Consider the following 18182-nt stretch of genomic DNA (forward strand, 5'->3'; position numbering starts at 1 on the left):
GGAGGGAAGGAGGGAGGGGGGAGTTAGGGGGGAGGGGGGAGGGAGTTGGGGAGGGAGGGGGAGGAGGGGGGGAGGGAGTGGGGATGGAGGTGGGAAGGAGGGGGGATGAAGGGGTTGAGGGGGGAAGGGGGACCTCCCCTTTTCCCAGTACCCCTCTTTCCCCGTTGGGCCTGTCCTCATACGGTTTCCATTGTAACCGGGAGGGGGGGAGGGAGGGAGGAGGGAGGTGTGGAGGGAGGAGGGGAGGGGGAGGGGAGGGGGGAAGGGGAGGGGGGAAGGGGGTAGGGGAGGGGAGGGAGGGGGATCTCCCCTTTTCCCAGTACCCCTCTTTCCCCGTTGGGCTCGTCCCCGTAGGGTTTCCATTGTAACCGGGAGGGGGGGAGGGAGGGTGGAAGGAGGTGGGAGGGGGAGAGGGATGGAAGGGTGGAGGGAGGGGGCAGGGAGTGGGGGAGGGTGGGATGGAGGGAAGGAGGGAGGGGGGGAGTTAGGGGCTGAGTGGTGATGGAGGTTGGGATTGAGGGGGGAGGGAGGGGGGGAGCGAGTGGGGATGGAGGTGGGAAGGAGGGGGGAGGAAGGGGTTGAGGGGGGAAGTGGAACCTCCCCTTTTCCCAGTACCCCTCTTTCCCCCACCACCAAGCCCCCTCCGCAACGACCCCTGTTGTCCCCCTCCCCAGTCCCCATTCTCAGACCCCCCCCCCCATTCTCTCTCTCCCCCAGACACACTCTCAGTGCTTTTTTCGAAACACTTGCCCCGGTGGCCCACGAGCATTGGGGCCCAATGCTGATCTGTGTATGTTAAGTGACTTGCAATAAAAAAAAATATTTAAAAAAAGATAAGTGCTTTTTAAGTGCTTGTTTTGAAACATTCGCGGTCACATAGGGCTTCTCACTGCGATCTGTTAGTGGTGCTTTTCGAAACAATGTAGCACCCATCTCAAACAAGCATTGGGAGGATGGGAGGGAGGGAAGGGGAGGGAGGGAGGAGAGAGGTGTGGAGGGAGGGGGGAAGGGGAGGGGGGAACGGGGGGAAGGGGGAGGGAGAGGGGAGGGAGGGGGGATGGGATGGGGGAAGGGATGGGGGAAGGGGGGAGGGAGGGGGACCTCCCCTTTTCCCATTACCCCTCTTTCCCCGTTGGGCCCGTCCTCGTAGGGTTTCCATTGTAACCGGGAGGAGGGGAGGGAGGGAGGAGGGAGGTGTGGAGGGAGGAGGGGAGGGGGGGAGGGGAGGGGGGAAGGGGGAGGGAGAGGGTTAGGGGGGAGGGGGAGGGGGGAGGGGAGGGGGGAAGGGGAGGGAGGGGGACCTCCCCTTTTCCCAGTACCCCTCTTTCCCCGTTGGGCCCGTCCCCGTAGGGTTTCCTTTGTAACCAGAAGGGGGGGAGGGAGGGTGGAAGGAGGGGGGAGGGGGAGAGGGATGGAAGGGTGGAGGGAGGGGGGGAGGATGGAGGGAAGGAGGGAGGGGGGGGAGTTAGGGGAGGAGGGGTGAGGGAGGTGTGGAGGGAGTTGGGGAGGAGGGGGGGAGGGAGTGGGGATGGAGGTGGGAAGGAGTGGGGAGGAAGAGGTTGAGGGGGGAAGGGGGGAGGGAGGGAATAGGGGCCCCATGCTGATCTGTGTATGTTAAGTGACTTGCACAACTTTAAAAAACTGGCAGTTGCTTTTCGCAACAATGTTGCAACAATCTCACACAAGCATTGTGACGTCACAAGCTGAAGATGTAAATTTAAAACCGAGCTGATCTCTCATTGGTGCACGGGTGCCATTGTGACATCACGCGCTGAAGCCCCTTCAAGAAAAGGGTTAGAAATGAAAATTTAAACTTTAATATCTCTCTAGCTTTAAAAAGGTTGCTTCAATTTGAACGAAAGTACTTACAATAGTTGCCCATGTTAATGGTGAATATGGCGGTACAAAAATCGTAGCGCTTTGGTGTACCGTCTGGGAGGAGTAGGGTTTGTAAGTTATGGACAGAAACTCTTCGGAATCTTCCGTACATACACATATACATACATACATACGGAATGTTGGACCGCAGAGTTTTAGTAGTATATAGATAGATAGATTATAAACAATATAATATACAAGAAAGAAAATAAGTTAAGACTTGAAATCAGCAATATCCTCATCGTTGCTGCTGCTGCGCCCCCCAGCGGTAGGCGAAGGGAAACTCAGCTCACCTGGGCGGCCGCAGTGCCGTCTCCAGACGGGGAGGAGCAACGTGCTGCTGTGCCGCTGCAGGCGAGGGAGGAGCAACAGCACGCTGTCTCCGCTGCGCCCCCTGCCGGCGAGGAGGGGAGCAACAGCACGCTGTCGCCGCTGCGCCCCCTGCCGGCGAGGCGGAGCAACAGCACGCTGTCGCCGCTGCGCCCCCAGCAGGCGAGGAGGAGGAATCTGCCTGCAGCCGGCGGAGAGTGGGAGACCCTCCCCTTCCGGCGCTGTCGCTCCGGAGCCGCGATGTCGGCGGAATCGGCGAAGAAAAGGAAGACCAAAGTGATCCGGAGCGACGGTGGGGCGGCGGAGAAGGAGTCGAGGAAGGGTCGAGGCGATGGCGACCAGGTGAATGGTGGGGAGCGGGGCCTGGAGGCTGCGGCTAGCCTAGGGTCTGGGCTGGCCTGGCCTGGCCTGTGTGGTTGGGTCTGGTCTGGGGCCCTCCCCCTGGTCTGGCCTGTGGTGTGGTCTGCTCTGCCTGGGTCTGGTCTGGGGCCCAGCCCCTGGTCTAGGCTCTGGCTCTGCTCTAGGGCCCTGGGCTCTAGGCCTGGGGTCCTGGTCTGGCCTGTGTGGTTGGGTCTGGGGCCCTCCCCCTGGTCTGGCCTGTGGTGTGATCTGGGTCTGGGGCTCTCCCCCTGGTCTGGCCTGTGGTGTGGTCTGTTCTGCCTGGGTCTGGTCTGGGGCCCTGGTCTGGTCTGGGCTCTAGGCCTGGGGTCCTGGTCTGGCCTGGGCTCTGGGGCCCTGTGCTCTAGGCCTGGTCTGGCCTGGCGTGGGGCAATGGTCTGGCCTGGCCTGGATCTAGGCCTGGACTGCTCTGGTCTGTAGCCCTGGTCTCTGGCTCTGCTCTAGGGCTCTGGGTCTGATCTGTGGCCCTGGTCTGGCCTGGGCTATATATCTGGGGTCCTGGTCTAGCCTGGGCTCTGGGTTTGTTCTGGGGCCCTGGGCTCTAGGTCTGGACTGCTCTGGTCTGGGGCCCTAGTCTGGCTTGGGCTCTGAATCTGGTCTGGTGCCCTAGCCTGGCTTGGGCTCTGGGTCTGGACTGGCCTGGGGTCTGGACTGGCCTGGGCTCTGGGTCTGGTCTGGGGTTCTGGGTCTGGTCTGGGGCCCTGGGCTCTAGGCTTGGTCTGGCCTGGGCTCTAGGCTTGGTCTGGTCTGGGCTCTAGGCCTGGTCTGGCCTTGGGTTTGAGGACTGAGCTTGTGGCCTAAGGTCTGACACTTGGGGCGTTGGAGTTGCGGCGAGCCTGTGCTCTGGGGCCCAGACTCCTCGTGTGGGGCAGGGAGGGTGTGTGAGGGGCAGGGAGGGTGTGTGTGGGGCAGGGAGGGGGTGTGTGCGGGGCAGGGAGGGTGTGTGTGCGGGGCAGGGAGGGTGTGTGTGCGGGGCAGGGAGGGTGTGTGTGCGGGGCAGGGAGGGTGTGTGTGCGGGGCAGGGAGGGTGTGTGTGCGGGGCAGGGAGGGTGTGTGTGCGGGGCAGGGAGGGTGTGTGTGCGGGGCAGGGAGGGTGTGTGTGCGCGGGGCCGGGAGGGTGTGTGTGGGGCCGGGAGGATGTGAGGCCAGGCCACTCCCCCAGACCACACTGTCACCACTGTTGCCCACACTCCTGGTATACAGCGAACACGACAATAACTGGGATCACTGAACAGGGTAGTCACAATAAAAGTAAATGGAGACCATTTCAGCCCAAGAGACGGGAGATCTGTGACCTGCTCGCCACGCTTCTCTAAACTCAATGGAATCCCATCCCCAAGGCAACAAACAAAAAGATGAAGTCTGAAGAAGGGTCTCGACCTGAAACGTCACCCATTCCTTCTCTCCAGAAACCCGCTGAGTTACTCCAGCATTTTGTGTCTACCTTCGATTTAAACCAGCATCTGCAGTTCTTTCCTACACAAACAAGATGAATACGTTCTGGTATTAACTGCCTCTTGCAGGAGAGAGACAAATATAGACAGACACCTCTTGGCAAAACCAAAGTCCATAGTGCAGCGGCCCACTGTGTCTGCGCTGACCAGTGATCACCTCGTATACGGGCACTATTCTATACACTAGAGACAATTTACAATTTTTTTACTGAAGCATATTAACCTGCAAACCTGTATGTCTTTGGAGTGTGGGAGGAAACGAGCACCCAGAGAAAGCCTACGTGGTCAAAGGGAGAACATACAAACTTGGTACAGACAACACCCATAGTCAGAATCGAACTCGGCTCTTTGGCGCTACAGGACAGCAACTCTACCGCTGCGCTACTGTGCCACCAGTTATTGTGTTTGGTGTTCAATAACATATGGATAAATATATAATAATCAATGATACAATCAAATAATAACAGTTTTTCACTGGACCTTGGTACACGTGACAATAATAAACTCAATGAACCAGTAATTCCAGGTAACAATAATAGTGCAAAACCAAACTCCATAGTGCAACCAAAGACATGGTCCATCAAAGATCGTAGTTGTCAAGGTAGTGGTGTGCCCTGATATTTGTCCCTGATAATTTTACAAGCTCTAAGATCATCCCTCAGCCTCCCACGTTCCAGGGAAAATAGACCCAGCAGATTCACCCTCTCCTCATAACTCAAACTTCCAGACCCGGTAACATCCTCTCAAATCATTTTTGCTTCGTTACCAGTTTAATGCAATTCCTACCACAGCACAACCAGGACTGTACACAGTATTGCGCGGCCAGTGGTGCAGCTGGTAGAGCCGCACTCTCACAGTGCCAGTGACCCGAGTTCAATCCTGACCTTGGCTGATGTCTGTGTGGAGTTTGCACGTTCTCCCTTTCATCGTGTGGGTTTTCTCTGGATGCTCTGGATTCCTTCCACATCCCAAAGACATGCGGGTTTGTAGATTAATTGGCCTATGTAAATTGCCCCTAGTGTGTAGGAAGTGGATGAGAAAGTGGGATAACAGAACGAACGGGTGATCAATGGTTGTTGTGGACTTGATGGGCCGAAGGGCTTGTTTCCATGCTGTATCTTTCAATTAATCAGTTGTTAGCAGGCTAGTAGTATGTCTCCTCAAAGTGAGTGATTTTCTCAAAATGTTGTTCCTTATGGCCTCCCCTGTGCCCATCCCTTCCCTCCCATCAGACCAACACCTTCATCCACATTTTTGCAGCCGAGGAGACCCTCGGACTATCTAATTGGAGACCCTCGGACTATCTTTGATTGGACTTTAGTGGCTTTATCGTGTATCTATCTGTACACTGTGAATGGCTCGATTGTAATCATGTATTGTCTTTCCTCTGACTGGTTAGCATCGGTGCACGTGACAATAAACTTAACTAACCAAATAAAAGTTGTTGCACTTACCCAATCGCAGTAAATGGCGTCATCGACATCAATTGTTCTTGTCTCACCATTACTATTGATAGTTGATCATTTGTTTGGAATGCTAAAATGTGCATTTGCTTTAGGAGAACAAAACTTACAGTGAGGAAGCTGAAGTGGATACAAGAGACCCTGCCAAAGACTATGACCTGTATAAGGAAACATGCGAAGATCTTCAAAGATTGATGGCTGAGATTCATGAATTGAAGAGTAAAGGAGGAAAAGATGCCGTAAGTATTCAGTTGTGTTCGTGTAGACACAAAGTGACTGACCAGCATTTTGTGTTCCATGTGCTTTACAAAAATGTCTGTTCAACTTATAATTCTCATTTGCCCTCTTGCAGGCAGTGGAGATTGATGAGCGGCGAATCCAAAGCTGTATTCACTTCATGACTCTAAAGAAACTAAACCGCTTGGCTCATATCAGATTAAAGAAAGGCCGCGATCAAACACATGAGGTAAATACTGCGACAATCAAGGTGGGCTGGAGTGGACCAAACTTCCTAATTAATCAGCTAATAAGAACATGTGTTCAACTTTTTTTGGGTGGATGCAAAATTGTACAAAAATGAATTTGTTTCCCATCATATTCAGTTCAAATGAATTGCTTTTACCAGAATATAGCCTGGATTAGGGATCATTGGTTTAAAGGAGAGATTGGACAGCTTTAGATTGTTTGCTCCCGTGTCTGAAACTGATGTACATAAATTTTTGAAAGACATAGATAGGGTAGACAGTCAGGACTTTTTTTCCCCAGAGTGGAAATGCTTTAAGGGGAGAGGGGCAATTTTTAAAGGGGATATGTGGGTCAAGTATTTTTACATAGAGAGAGGGTGGTGGGTGCCTGGAACAGGCTGCCAAGGGTGGTGGTGGAGACAGATACGATAGTGACGTTTAAGTGGCTTTTTGATGGGCGCATGGATATGGATCGTGTGCAGGCAGAGGAGATTAGTTTATCTCGGCATGCTCAGCATGGGCTTTCTGAAGTAGTTGTGCAAATTAGTTATGGATATTAGAGATGCAAAATGTTTTTCAGGCCAAACAGAAAGTGGATGCTCTCCATCTTCAACTTCAGAATCTTCTATATGAGGTGATGCATCTTCAAAAAGAAATCACAAAATGCTTGGAGTTCAAGTAAGTTTGCCTTGCAGCTTTCTAATGTTTTTTTCTGGTTTTTGGTGCTATTGAAGTCACACAATTTGTTTTGGTAGTGCAGCAATTCTAAATAGAGTGTTTTAGCATGTGCAATAAAATTGACAGCTAAGGCATCGCTTAGTGAATTTGCTTTCATTTGTGCTAATCCACTTATTCATATAAAGAACAAAATGCTGAAAATACTCAACAGATCAGACCATATTAATATCTCAATTGATTAACTTTCAATATTATCCTGTGTTCATGGCAAGTTCAAATGGATAGAAATTAAAAGCTTTACAACTTGGTAAAGTGGTAACTTTTTATAAATTTGTGGTGTCTCAGGCATGGCCATTTTTTGTTACCTTTCCTTTTGACAGGGCAATTGTACAATTTGTCCTTGAGTGCTGTGGTAATAATGGTCCCCTAATATTGGTGGCAATGGCGTTTCAGCTGCATTGAAAGAACTGCAATTATTGTCCAAATTAGAGTATTGATTATCTTCACCGCATCTGCTCCCAAGATGAGGCTTTCCCCTCTAAGTCAGCCAAGACATCCTCTTCAGTGAACGTGGTTTCAGTTCTGCTGCTGTGGGTGGACCCTTCACCCACGTCTCCTCTGTGTACCACAGTTCTACTCTTGTTCACCCTGCCTCCCTCTTTCCCCGACAGAACAGGTTAATTCTCCTGGTCCTCGTCTTTCACCAACTAGCCTCCGCATCCAACTCATTGCTCTGACATTTCCACAACCTTCAACATGATCCCATCACTGACCAGTCACTTCATCCCACCCCTGCCTTGCAGGGACCATTTCCTCCTCAGCTCCTTGGTTCACTCATCTCTTCCTGCCCAACCCCTCCACAGTCACTTTCCCCTGCAACCGCAGAGTGGATGTAACACCTGTGCCTACACCTCCTCCCTCGTATCCATTCAGAGAATCCAGCGGCCTTTCCAGGTGAGACAGAGGTTCACGTGCACCTCTTCCAACTTCCATGTACTGCTTTCGGTGCCCCTGATGTGGCCTAATTTACATCGGTGAGACCAAGCATAGTCTTTGCGACTGTCTTGGAGGGGAATTTGGATGTGATCTGTTTCCCATACATTTGTTCCCCTAATCTCAGCTCGGGATAATTTGGAGCATTGTGTGCAGTTCTGGTCATTCCATTACAGGGAGGATGTGGGGGCTTTGGAAAGAGTGCAGAGGAGGTGTCCCAAAATGATGCCTGGATTATGGGGTATTAGCTGCAGGACAGACTTGGATGTTTTCTCTGGAAGGCTGGAGATTGTGGGGAGACATGATAGAACTAAATAAAATTATGAGAGCCACAGATAGGCGAGACAGTCAAAATCTTTTTCCCAGGATGGAAAAATCAAATACTTGAGCACATAGCTTTAAGGTGAGAGGGGCACTGTTTAAAACATATGTGTTTGTCAAGTTTTTTACACAGAGGGTGGTGGGTGCCTGGACGCACTGCTAGGGATGGTGATTGAAGCAGATACGTTAGTGGAGTTTAAGAGACTTTTGGATAGGCATATAGATATTCAGGGAATGGAGAAATATGGATCATGTGCAGGCAGATGAGTTTAGTTTAACTTTGCATTAGCTTGCCACAGCAAATTTGTTAACACGGGGTGATGGATGCCTAGAACGGGCTGCTGGGGGTGGTTGTTGAAGCAGAAACGGTTGGAGGCACTTAAGAGACATTTGGATAGGCACATGGATATGCAGAGAATGGAGGGATATGGATTATGCACAGGTAGATAAATGATGGTCTTGGCATCACGTTCAACACAGACATTATGGGCCGAAAGGCCTGTTTTTGTACTGTTCTGTGATTAGAGCTATGGAGAAAACAGGAGATGTGCTGCAGGGTATCGAGATTGCACACACTGAGATCAAAATCAGTCAATTAATGTGTAATCTGAAGTTGAGATGAGGCACAGAAGACACTAACCAGTGTATTTAATGTCAGATGGGACTGTCAGTGGAAATAATACAATGTTTTGTGAATGTTTCTAATTTCTCACCACCTGCATTGTCTTGTAGATCTAAGCATGAAGAGATTGACTTGGTGAATGTGGAGGAGTTCTATCAAGATGCTCCATCAGACATCAGTAAGCCTGATTTTACTATGAATGATCCTCATCAGCAAACTCTATCCCGGTTGGATTGGGAACTTGAACAGCGTAAAAGGTAAGCAATGGTTATTGAATCATGGTTTGTTAGAATTTACCTAATTATGCTTCTACTGGCACGAGATAGAGTTAAAGCTATTGGTCCCTTGCCTAGGTACTGTTAAATTGCCTTTTTGCATGCAATTCAGTGAAAACATTACTATACATGGGCACAATCAAACCCATGTGCAAGAATGTAGGAATAGTAGATTACACTGGGGTAGTACACGAGTCGCCACATTTCCCGCCCCATCTTGTATCCTTCACGTTTCAAAGCTCTTAAAATATCGTAGTCCTAAACAAGTTGTGTAGGAAAATAACTGCAGATGCTGGTACAAATCGAAGGTATCACAAAATGCTGGAGTAACTCAGCGGGTCAGGCAGCATCTAGGAGAGAGGGAATGGGTGATGTTTCGGGTCGAGACCCTTCTTCAGGTCTGAAGAAGGGTCTCGACCCAAAACGTCATCCATTCCCTCTCTCCTAGATACTGCCTGACCCGCTGAGTTACTCCAGCATTTTGTGATACCTTCATAGTCCTAAACAATGTTAAACAATGCTAGACACTGCCTCATACTCATACTCGTACCTCAGTTCAAAATTATACATAGACTTTGCTACTCCAAGGCAAAAATACACAGTATATATCCAAATGTTTCTCCTATTTGTGATAAATGTCACTCCTCAGATGCTACTCTTTTTCATAACTTTGTATCATGCCCTAAACTCACCACTTTCTGGTCTGATATATTTAAGACTATCTCAGACATTCTTAACATCCCATTAAACCCAGAGCCCTTATTAATCATCTTTGGGGTATCTGAAACATCAAGACAACTCACAGCCGCTCAATGACAATTACTCTCCTACTGTCTCATTACGGCAAAGAAACTACTACTCATGTCATGGGAAAAAATAACAGCTCCCAATTCCACAATGTGGCTTCATGACTTGGTCAGTACATTACATTTAGAAAGAATAAGATATGTTCTAAAGGGTAGAGTCAACCAATTTAATAAAATCTGGCAACCATTTGCGTCATTTCTTGCACAGAAGAATATTGATACATAACACAAACCTATCTACACTCTAACCCATCCATTTTAATTAAATTATGAGTAAGTAAGGGATAGAGGACAAGAGAGTTAGAAAGTTTAGAAACAAGAGAGTCTTCACAAAATAATTATTGCACTGAACTGTTCCCTATGTACTGTAGTCGCCTTCTGCATTTTACTTATGTATTTTTTATTTTTTATTATTTACTTTTTTTCCATTATTTATTTTTCTGATGTTTTTATAAACATGCCCGTCCATATTGTTTGTATAATACTCAAATGTTCTGTTTTGATATGTACATTTGGAAAAAAATGAACTTGGATATGGCAACATAATCTGCACCCATTTTTTTATGGCTCAATAAAAAAAAAATTAAAATATAGTCCTGGCTACAGCACTGAGTCGGAGTTGAAGGGGTCGGCCTAGCCTGGCAATGATGTTAATGTCCTCCACCGCTCTGAGACGTAGGCTACATCTGATCCACACGACTGTCCAACCTCAGTGAGGCGTCCAGATCCCCTGGCTGCTGCCTTCATTTAACTACCTTATTGTTATTTATAGAAGAATTTTTAACTTGCTTTTGTTTTGCGTGCTAATCTGTTCATCTTTCCTTTGCCCTATTTCTGCTCTTTTTCCAATCTGCTCCATAGTTAATGGTTCCATGTTTGCTATATTCGTATCCTAAGAATCTCTGCATAATGAACTGACCTTAACCGGCACCTGCAGTTCAGTGTTTTCTGCAGTGATGCTGCCAGACCCACTGAGTTACTCCAGCACTTTGTGTCTTGTGCCTTTTTTTAATAAACCAGCATCTGCAGTTCCTGGTGTCTCCCTGCTTAAATCTTGTTTGCTTTTGTTATAGGTTGGCAGAAAAGTACAAAGAATCACTGGCAAACAAGGAGAAAATTATGAAGGACATTGATATCAAAAAGGAATATTTGAGCAGTCTGCAGCCAAGACTCAATGCTATTATGCAGGTATGAAGAGAAAAATAACTTTGCTTTATATAGATCACAGGACAGTACAGCACAGGAACAATCCCTTCGGCCCACAATGTCTGCCAAACATGATGCTTAGTTAAATTAATCTCCTCTGCCTGCGCAATATCCATATCCTTCCATTACCTGCATATCCATGTGCCTCTTTAACGCCACTATCGTATCTGCCTCTACCACCAGCCCTGGTAACTCATTCCAGGCACTCACTACTCTCTGGAAAAACAAGACTTGCCCCGCACTAACCTTTAAACTTTGCCGCTATCATCTTTGATATGTCCTATAGTCTGATATTTCCACCCTGAATCAACTTTTTTGTAATCGTGAAAGTGTTTTATTTTGCTGTTGAATGGTAATGGAGAAACTAAAATAAAATGCTGCACATGGTTTATTTTGCACAGTAATAATGGGGAAGGGTTGCAATACAAATATGAGCATCATCAACTTACAGGCTCCATTCATTCTGAAAATCAAATTCAATATGTATAGAATTCTGGATTTTTAGTAATGTAAGGCTTTTTTTTACTTTGCTTCAAACGTTCCGAGATCAAATTTAACACTGGCATTTCTAGTTCTTCTCCGAACAATGAATCTTTGTCACAAAATCTGTAATACAACCCTATCTGTGCCATGGAAACATTCCTACCTTGTTCCATCTGCCCATCATCCACATACCTATCCACTCATACAGCACAGAAACAGGCCCTTTGGTGCAATTGGTGCATGCCCACCAACATGCCTCATCTAAACTAGTCCCATTTGGCCTATATCCCTCCAAAGCTTTCCTATCCATATAGCCATCCAAATGTCTTTTTAATGCTGTTATAGTACCTGCTCAACTATCTTCCCTGTCAGTGTGCTTCATATACAGAGCAAAAGAGTTGCCCCTAGGGTTTCTATTCCATCTTGTTCCTGCCAACTTAAACCTATGCACTTTACTTCTTGAGGTAAAAGATTCTGTGCATTCACCCTATACATTCCCCGAGGTGATTTTATGCACCTTTGTTTTATTTCTCTTGGTTTACTTTTCCTATCTCTTCTCCCTTTCCCCCACCTGACCACATTCCCTCTCATTCCTCCCTTATCTGGCTCCAACTATCATCAACTAGCTTCTGTCCCATCACTTCCCCCCCTCCCTCAACAGGTTCCTTCTGCCTATCCCTACCCCTCCTTCACCCACCCTCCTACAAGGCCTTCTACGCCCACACCACCAGACTCAGGAACAGCTTCATCCCCAGGGCCATAGCTGCAATGAACCGGTCCTGCTGAGCCGGATGGTCACATCGCACAGTGAACCGGCACAGATCTACTTGCACTTTATTCTGTTTTAAAACTGTTCTCATTTGTTTCATTGGGTTGTTTAAATTAATACTGACTAGCTAATTAATTTATTGCATCGTATGGAAGGCGCATTCCCAATCTCGTTGTACCCCTATACAATGACAATAAAGATATATTGTATTGTATTGTATTGTTTGTGGTTCCACCTATCACCATGCTCTCTCACCTCTCTCTCTCTCTCTCTCTCTCTCTCTCTCTCTCTCTCTCTCTCTCTCTCTCTCTCTCACTTCCATATGCTGCCAATCTTTCCTCTTCACTCTCAGACATGAAGCAGGGTCTCGACCTAAAAAGTCGACCATCCCTTTACTTCCACAGATGCTGATTGATCCACTATGTTCTTCCGGCAGTTTGTTTTCTCCTACCCTATCTGGACCATTCTACTTTCCATTCCAGCTTTCTAGGTCGAGCAAGATTGGAAGTTAATTGTCAGTACTTCTGTGTTACTAACAAATTGTATCTCCTCAAGCAAGTATATGTAAATCTATCTCACATTTAACTTGCCTGAAGTGGCTTATCTCCTGAGTCTTGGCTATATTCAAAATTATGTTTCAAATGGATAAGACTGTATGCTAATGAAATATGCCAACGTCTCTGAATTAATCAGCGCATAATTAAATTATATCATGAACTTTACAGAATGAACGTTAAATCCACTATTGACAATGGAAGTCATCTACATAAGCAATCCTGATCAAATATGTTTAACAGGAAGCAAAAATCGATATTTTTTTACCTTATAAACACAATGCTGTGTATGTACATAGTATGAGTACTGTGTAAGGTTGATTAAGATAGAAATATTATCAAAAAATTTAAATAATCTTTTTGAAGGTTAAAATCTCAGTTAAACCTCAAGCAACAAAGTGTGAGAGTCTGAAGAAGGGTCTCGACCTGAAACATCACCTATCCATGTTCTCCAGAGATGCTGCCGAACCCACTGAATAACTCCAGCACTTTGTCTTATTTAATGAGATTATCAGGTCATTTTTCACAGGACAGCAGTTGAGTTGATTTCCCGTTGGTCGTATTAAAGCAGTCAACCAACAACTGCAACCTATTGTTCTGAAGATTGCATTCACTCAAACTGCACTGTATTCCTGTCAACCTTTCAGTAGAAGGGGGCATTAATATTGTTTATATAACTGTCTAGCAACTCTCATGATTGCTCCAATCAATCATTACACATTTTATGCAGCATTAGAATCTCATTCTTCAATTATCTCTTTGTTGAAAGTGGTACGATTCTGCTCAGATCTGGAAGCCTCTGATAGTCAGGTGGTGATTGCTCCTGCAGACCTCAAGAGTGAATATCAGCAGGCTAGGCTGTTTTGCTGACAAATTGTTAGGGAGTAAAATTCAAAAGGTAATAATTGATGACCCAAAATAGTTTTGTGGGAATATAGTGCTCAGTCTCCAGGACCAAAACAGGCAATTCTACCCAGTGTTTCAGTCTTGATCACAAATGACCACTTTCCCCATCCCTTGTCCGCATATCCCACTGTTCCTTAACAATGCATTGTGCACAGTTTAGTTTAGAGATACAGCGTGGAAACAGGCCCTTCGGTCCACCGGGTCCGCGACGACCAGCGATCCCCGCACGTTAACACTATCCTATACACACTAGGAACAATTTTTTACATTTATCAAGCCAATTAACCTACATACCTGTACAAATTATGTTTTATTCCCAAGTGGAAGGTTGCTTCTGATTTCCATTTATCGATTACACACCAATCTAATTTGAGGAATGTGGGTTGTGCTAATAAGGCCAATAATTATTACCCATCCCTAATCTTTGATACTGATGAATCACTTGTTAGGTTATGTCAGAGGGGAGTTGAGAGCTAACTACTTTGGGAAGAAATCTACTACCCCTACAGATTCTACTTTCATGTTACTTCTGAATCATCAAAGTTTTGGTGACTCCAATGGATTTTTGCAACGCTAATAGTTTAATGATTGCCATTACTGAGATGAGCAGTGGTGATTGTAATTGATACAGGCACAGGTCACCCCTCATTTTAAAAAAAAAGTCACCCTCTCTATGAGGGTCAGTATACATAGTCATACAGCACGGAAACAGACTTCATGGCAACTTGTCTATGCCAACCAAGATACCCCATCTAACTTAGTCCCGTTTGCCCATGTCCCTCTAAACCTTTCATACCCACGTACCTGTCCAAGTGACTTTTAGATTTTGTTATTAGACCTGCCTCAACTTCCTCGTCTGGCAGCTTGTTCCATATACCCAGCACCTTGTGTGAAAAAGTTATCATTCAGATTCCTATTTAAACCTTTCCCCTCTCACCTGAAACCTACATCCTCTCATTCTTGATTCCCCTACCCTAGTTAAAAGACTCTGTGCATTCACCCTGCCTATTCCCTGCACGATTTTATACACCTCTAAGCCCGCAGCTTCCTAAATTCAATGCGTTGAATTTTGAATCGTGAAACAAGGTGGGTGTATAATTAAAATGCATACCTTCAACCTTCAGAGTGAGTTTAAGTCAAGTTGTGATATGTTGAATACTGATTTTAAAATGTGGTTTTGCGCTGTCGATTTACAATTTGAATGTCTGTCACTTTAGGCTTCGTTACCGGTTCAGGAGTATCTCTCGATGCCATTTGATCAAGCTCACAAACAGTATGAAATTGCCAGGCACCTACCTCCTCCACTGTACGTGCTCTATGTGCAAGCAAATTCTTATGGACAAGCTTGTGGTAAGTCAGGTGTATTATTGATAGTGCCGTGGCATGCATGGATTTTATATTAATGATGCAAGTTCTTTCCACCATTGTTTCTAATATTGGCTAAAATTATCTCATCAAATGTATTTCAATGGTGAATTTAAACCATCTCCTCTGGTCCTAATACATCTGCAGCATTGGTAAAAGTTATATGTTAAATAACACACTTTTTTTCTTTTGGAAACTTTTGATAGAATTGTTGATCTTTAAAATTTCTCAGCAATGTTGATATTTTCATTCCTTTTATTTCGAGCAGCATTCTTCTAACCCAGTCTTTAGAAACTTTTGCAAATAAACCGTTTGTCAAATATGTCAACTTTCCACCTGACCTTGTATAATTTAAGTGTTTTAAGCTGTGGATAGCATTTGTAACGCCGAAATGTTTCTCACATTCTTACTACTTCTGTAACATTAATTATTTTGCTATTATTTTCCTAATCTGCACATTGACTAATGGTACTACTACTGTTTAACTTTTAATTTAGTTTCAGAGATACATATTGAATTCGTTTCAGCTTTGTTGCTGATCTATTTTCTTTTACTGACATTGTGTCTCTCTTTCACAATCCTTTTTTTATTTCTAATCCTCTTCTGGCTGTGGTGGTGGATGCCCCATTAGCCCAGATGAACAAAGCCTCCCAGCCCAATGGGCAGGGTAAGTAATGGGACTTGAATTGTTTTTTAAAACCTTTTTTTTTACATTGAGAACTGTGCTACTTGTATGTAACCCTGCATAAAAGACAGGACTGTAGTGGCCTGGCGGAGGCCAGAGATCCGCCACAGGACAAGCAATAAAGCAGTGATGGTTTAAATCAAAATGATTATCTTCAGTCTGAATAAAGGGTCCCGATCTAAAACATCACCTATCCATTTACTCCAGAGATGCTACCTGACCTGCTGAGTTACTCCAGCGTTTTATGTGTTTGATTGATATAAACTGGCATCTGCAGTTCCTTTTAATCACATATCGGTGTTTGTCTGCAGACGAGTGAGCTTTACATTAATGGTGGGAAAATTATTGGAAGGAGTTCTGTAAGATAGGGTCTACATGCATTTGGAAAGCCAAGAATTGGTTAGGCATGGTTATCTGCATGTGAAATCCTGTCTCGCCAATTTGAGTGAGTTTTTTGATGACGTAAACAAGAAGATTGAGGGCAGTACCATAGATACTGTCATTGTGGACTTTAGTAACGGCTTTGACAAGGTGTCGCAAGGGAAGGCTGTTCTGTAGGTGGATTGGTTACTAATTTTGCAGATGACACTAAAATTGGTGGTGTAGTGTTCAGCGAAGAAAGTTATGTAAGATTATAATAGGATCTTGATCAGCTGGGCCAGTGGGCTGAGGAATGCCAGATGGAGTTTAACTCAGACAAATGTGAGGTGTTGCACTTAGCCAGGACAGGACTTCTACACTCATTGGTAAGGTCATGGGGAGTGTGCTAGAACAGGGAGATCTAGATCAGGGGGTTGAGTACAGGAGAACACAGTGCTGGAGTAACTCAGTGCGTCAGGCAGCATCTCTGGAGAACATGGATAGGTGGCGTTTCGAGGTGGAACCCTTCTTCAGACAGGAATATTGAGTACAGGGCTTGATATATCATGTTGGTAAGGCCACATGTGGAGATACTGTATACAATTCTGGTCAGCCTGCCATAGGAAGGATCTCATTAAACTGGGCAGAGTGTTTAAAAAAAAGACAATGATGTTACCAGATCTGGAGAGTTTGAGATTGAAGTTAAGAGGTGTATGGGGTAATATTTAAAAGGCAACCATTTCACACACAGGTTGGTGTGTACCTGGAACCAGAATAAGTAGTAGCGGCATGTACAGTTTGAGTATTTAAAAGGGTACTTGGACAGGTACGTGATAGGAAAGGTTTGGAGAGATATAGGCTAGGTGCAGGCAAGTGGGACTAGCTTGGTTGAACAAATTAGTGAACAAGGATGACTTGGACCAAAAGACCTGTTTCCACTCTGTATAAGTCTATGACTCTTGTATGTGTCTCTTGGGTGTCTAAAGGGCAGTATTATTGACAACTTGTGCTAGAACTCCATACAAATTACTTCGATTGGGAAGAAGCTACAACAGTAGACAAGTGGGTCACGGTTAGGGGGGGCAAGGAGCAGAGGCAGGGACTAGAGAGTACCCCGGTGGCTGTACCCCTTGGAAATAAGTACTCCTGTTTAAGTACTGTTGGGGGAACAGCCTACCTGGGGGCAGCGATGGTGCCCGGGCCTCTGGCACAGAGTCCGGCCCTGTTGCTCAGAAGGGTAGGGAAAGGAAGAGGAGTGCGATAGTAATAGGGGACTCTATAGTGAGGGGGTCAGATAGGCGATTCTGTGGACGCAGTCGGGAGACCCGGATGGTGGTTTGCCTCCCTGATGCCGGTGTCCGGGATGTGTCTGAGCGTGTCCAGGATATCCTGAAAGGGGAGGGAGAGGAGCCAGAGGTCGTGGTACATATAGGTACCAACAATATAGGTAGGATAAGGGAAGAGGTCCTGAAAGGAGAATTTAGGGGGCTAGGAAGAGAGTTTAAAAAAAAGGACTTCCAAAGCAATAATCTCAGGCCTGTGCCACGCGATAGTGAGAATAGGAATGGAGTGAGGTGGAGGATAAATACGTGGCTGAGGAACTGGTGCAGGGAGCAGGGATTCAAGTTTCTGGATCATTGGGACCTCTTCTGGGGGAAGTATGACCTGTACAAAAAGGACGGGTTGCATCTGAACCTGAGAGGAACCAATATCCTGGCGGGGAGATTTGCTAAGGTAATTGCGGAGACTTTAAACTAGTACGGTTGGGGGGAGGGACTCAAACACAGATAGCTAATAGGCAGTGTGTGAGGCAGGAGGCAGAAAAGGGAAACACTCAGACCCAATATGTAGGAGAGAAAGAAGTGAAAAGAAATAAACTGAGAATAAGAAATGATGGGTCCCTTAAATGTGTATATTTTAATGCTAGGAGCATTGTAAGAAAGGTGGATGAGCTTAGAGCCTGGATTGACATCTGGAAGTATGATGTTGTGGCGATCAGTGAAACATGGTTGCAGGAGGGTTGCGATTGGCAATTAAATATTCCAGGATTTCATTGTTTCAGATGTGATAGAATCGGAGGGGCAAGAGGTGGGGGTGTTGCATTGCTTGTCAGGGAGGATATCACAGCAGTGCTTTGGCAGGACGGACTAGAAGGCTCGATTAGGGAGGCT

General features: G+C 46.1%; 1 protein-coding gene across 2 annotated transcripts in view; it reads left to right on the forward strand.

Annotated features, from left to right (window-relative positions):
- Positions 1–2382: 2382 nt before the first annotated feature.
- Positions 2383–18182, forward strand: part of thoc5 (THO complex 5) — a 38944-nt gene continuing 23144 nt past the window's right edge. Inside the window, exons 1-8 of one of the 2 annotated variants that reach the window (XM_078421515.1) lie at positions 2383–2550; positions 5620–5763; positions 5877–5990; positions 6569–6666; positions 8713–8859; positions 10757–10871; positions 14819–14951; positions 15598–15633. In XM_078421515.1, coding sequence (XP_078277641.1) covers positions 2449–2550; positions 5620–5763; positions 5877–5990; positions 6569–6666; positions 8713–8859; positions 10757–10871; positions 14819–14951; positions 15598–15633 — 889 coding nt within the window. In that variant the 5' untranslated portion in view covers positions 2383–2448. The remainder of the gene's footprint in view (positions 2551–5619; positions 5764–5876; positions 5991–6568; positions 6667–8712; positions 8860–10756; positions 10872–14818; positions 14952–15597; positions 15634–18182) is intronic. The other variant, XM_078421516.1, reaches the window with a different exon arrangement.

This window comes from Rhinoraja longicauda, chromosome 25, assembly GCF_053455715.1.
Source record: "Rhinoraja longicauda isolate Sanriku21f chromosome 25, sRhiLon1.1, whole genome shotgun sequence".
In the NCBI taxonomy this organism is placed as follows: Eukaryota; Metazoa; Chordata; class Chondrichthyes; order Rajiformes; family Arhynchobatidae; genus Rhinoraja; species Rhinoraja longicauda.